This window comes from Lentinus tigrinus, assembly GCF_003813185.1.
Source record: "Lentinus tigrinus ALCF2SS1-7 unplaced genomic scaffold L226scaffold_16, whole genome shotgun sequence".
NCBI lineage: Eukaryota > Fungi > Basidiomycota > Agaricomycetes > Polyporales > Polyporaceae > Lentinus > Lentinus tigrinus.
The window spans coordinates 38,508-40,151 of record NW_027137925.1 but is presented as its reverse complement, the minus strand read 5'-3'; the positions used below and the strand labels follow the sequence as shown (position 1 = coordinate 40,151).

The 1,644-nt window shown below is 60.0% G+C and overlaps 1 protein-coding gene across 1 annotated transcript in view; it reads left to right on the top strand.

Annotated features, from left to right (window-relative positions):
- Nucleotides 1-864, top strand: part of L226DRAFT_464976 (nuclease Le1) — a gene marked incomplete at both ends in the record, with an annotated part of 2,141 nt that extends 1,277 nt beyond the window's left edge. The window contains 3 exons of the mRNA XM_067675894.1: nt 48-235; nt 407-544; nt 709-864. Coding sequence (XP_067534235.1) covers nt 48-235; nt 407-544; nt 709-864 — 482 coding nt within the window. The remainder of the gene's footprint in view (nt 1-47; nt 236-406; nt 545-708) is intronic.
- Nucleotides 865-1,644: the final 780 nt, after the last annotated feature.

Sequence of the window (1,644 nt, the reverse complement as noted above, 5' to 3'; positions counted from 1 at the left end):
CCCCCCCACACACACACACGAACCCCGCTAACCCAAACCCCACACAGACACCGGCATCCTCACCAAAAACATCGACGACAACTACTCCAGCTCCGTGACCACCTACGCAGCCGCGCTCACCGCCAAGATCAAGTCCGGCGCGTACAAGTCCCTCGCCGACGGCTGGCTCGCGTGCGCCTCCACCACCGCCCCCGCGTCCAAGGCCAAGGCCAGGCGCTTCCTCGGGCCCTTGAGCGTCGCGGGAGCTGGGAGGACTGGGGCGAGCGCGGCGGGGAGGAGTGAGAGGAGCACTGGGAGCACTGGGGGCACTGGGGGCACTGGGGGCACGCTGGAAGGCGACGTGCAGCGCCTCGTCGCGCGCGCGGCCTCGCTGGATGCGGGGATCGACGAGTGGACAGAGACGGAGACGGAGACGGAGACGGACTCGTTGGTCGGGCTCGTTGGCGCTGCGACCCCTGCGACCCCCAAGGCCCGTGCGAGTGCGGCGATCACGCCGCTCGCGTGCCCGCTCGTGTGGGCGAAGGAGTCGAATGCGTATTGCTGCGTGCGTCCCTCTCCCTCTCCCTCCCTCCCTCTCCTCAGTGCGAACTTCCGCTGACTGGATGACTGGCTGGTAATTGGTTGCGCTCTGGTACGCGGGTACGCGTATGTGTATGCGCATCTGTCTGGGGATATGCGTACGGTGACGCGCGGCGCACGGCGAAACAGTCCGTCGTGTTCACATACACGACCGACCAGGACCTGTGCACGGGCACGTACTACACCAAGGCCGTGCCCGTGATCGACCTCCAGATCGCGAAGCAGGGGTACCGCCTGGCCGCGTGGCTCAACGTCATCTTTGACGGGGACACGAGCCTTCCTTGAAGGCCTGAAGGCTGGGGTTGAAGTTGAAGGTGGGGGTGAAGGTGAAGTTGGACGCGGGTGTAAATGTCGCTGGGTAGGAACCACCTGTATGCATGTATGTATGTATATACATGTGCTTGACGCTTGTGGGTATGCGGACGAACCACGACGATCCTTCGTCACCCACGAATCCGGACCCGATGCCAGCAGCCAGATGATCATAATAATATGCAAGTTTCCCTAAACTCGAAGTCAACCCCTCGTCACGGCAAGATAAAACGCAAGCTCTTCAACTTGAAGCATGGAGCATACCACCTCGCCAGTGCTGCGGCACACCGGCTCGGGTACGAAAGGCGAACAACAGGTCAAGAGAACCAGCCCACTCGAAGTGAACCTTACCACTCGAATCCAAGACCGGCAGGCGCAGGCTGTCCCGGACACATGCACGTAATAGATCGCTGCGTAGCTGCCTAGCTGAACGAACTGATCAGAGTCATGAAGAAACGCGTGCTGATTAGGATCAAACAATACACTACGACTAATAATACATGAATGCGTGAGTAGATGGAGATCAAGGATGAGTGTGCCAGATCGTCGGATCGTGAATGCGTGAACCATCGCAATGGCAATGGGTCGTGCATGCCAGGCACCTAGACACCTAGAATGCTAGAATGCGTACCGGTAATGGCGCGGCCTATGCTGGCAAGCCAAGTAAATGATACAAGGGGGGTTGGGGGGGTTGAGGGGGATATATGTATGCTTAGTCCATCGGGAACATTCTGGCTGCGCAGCCACCGGAGG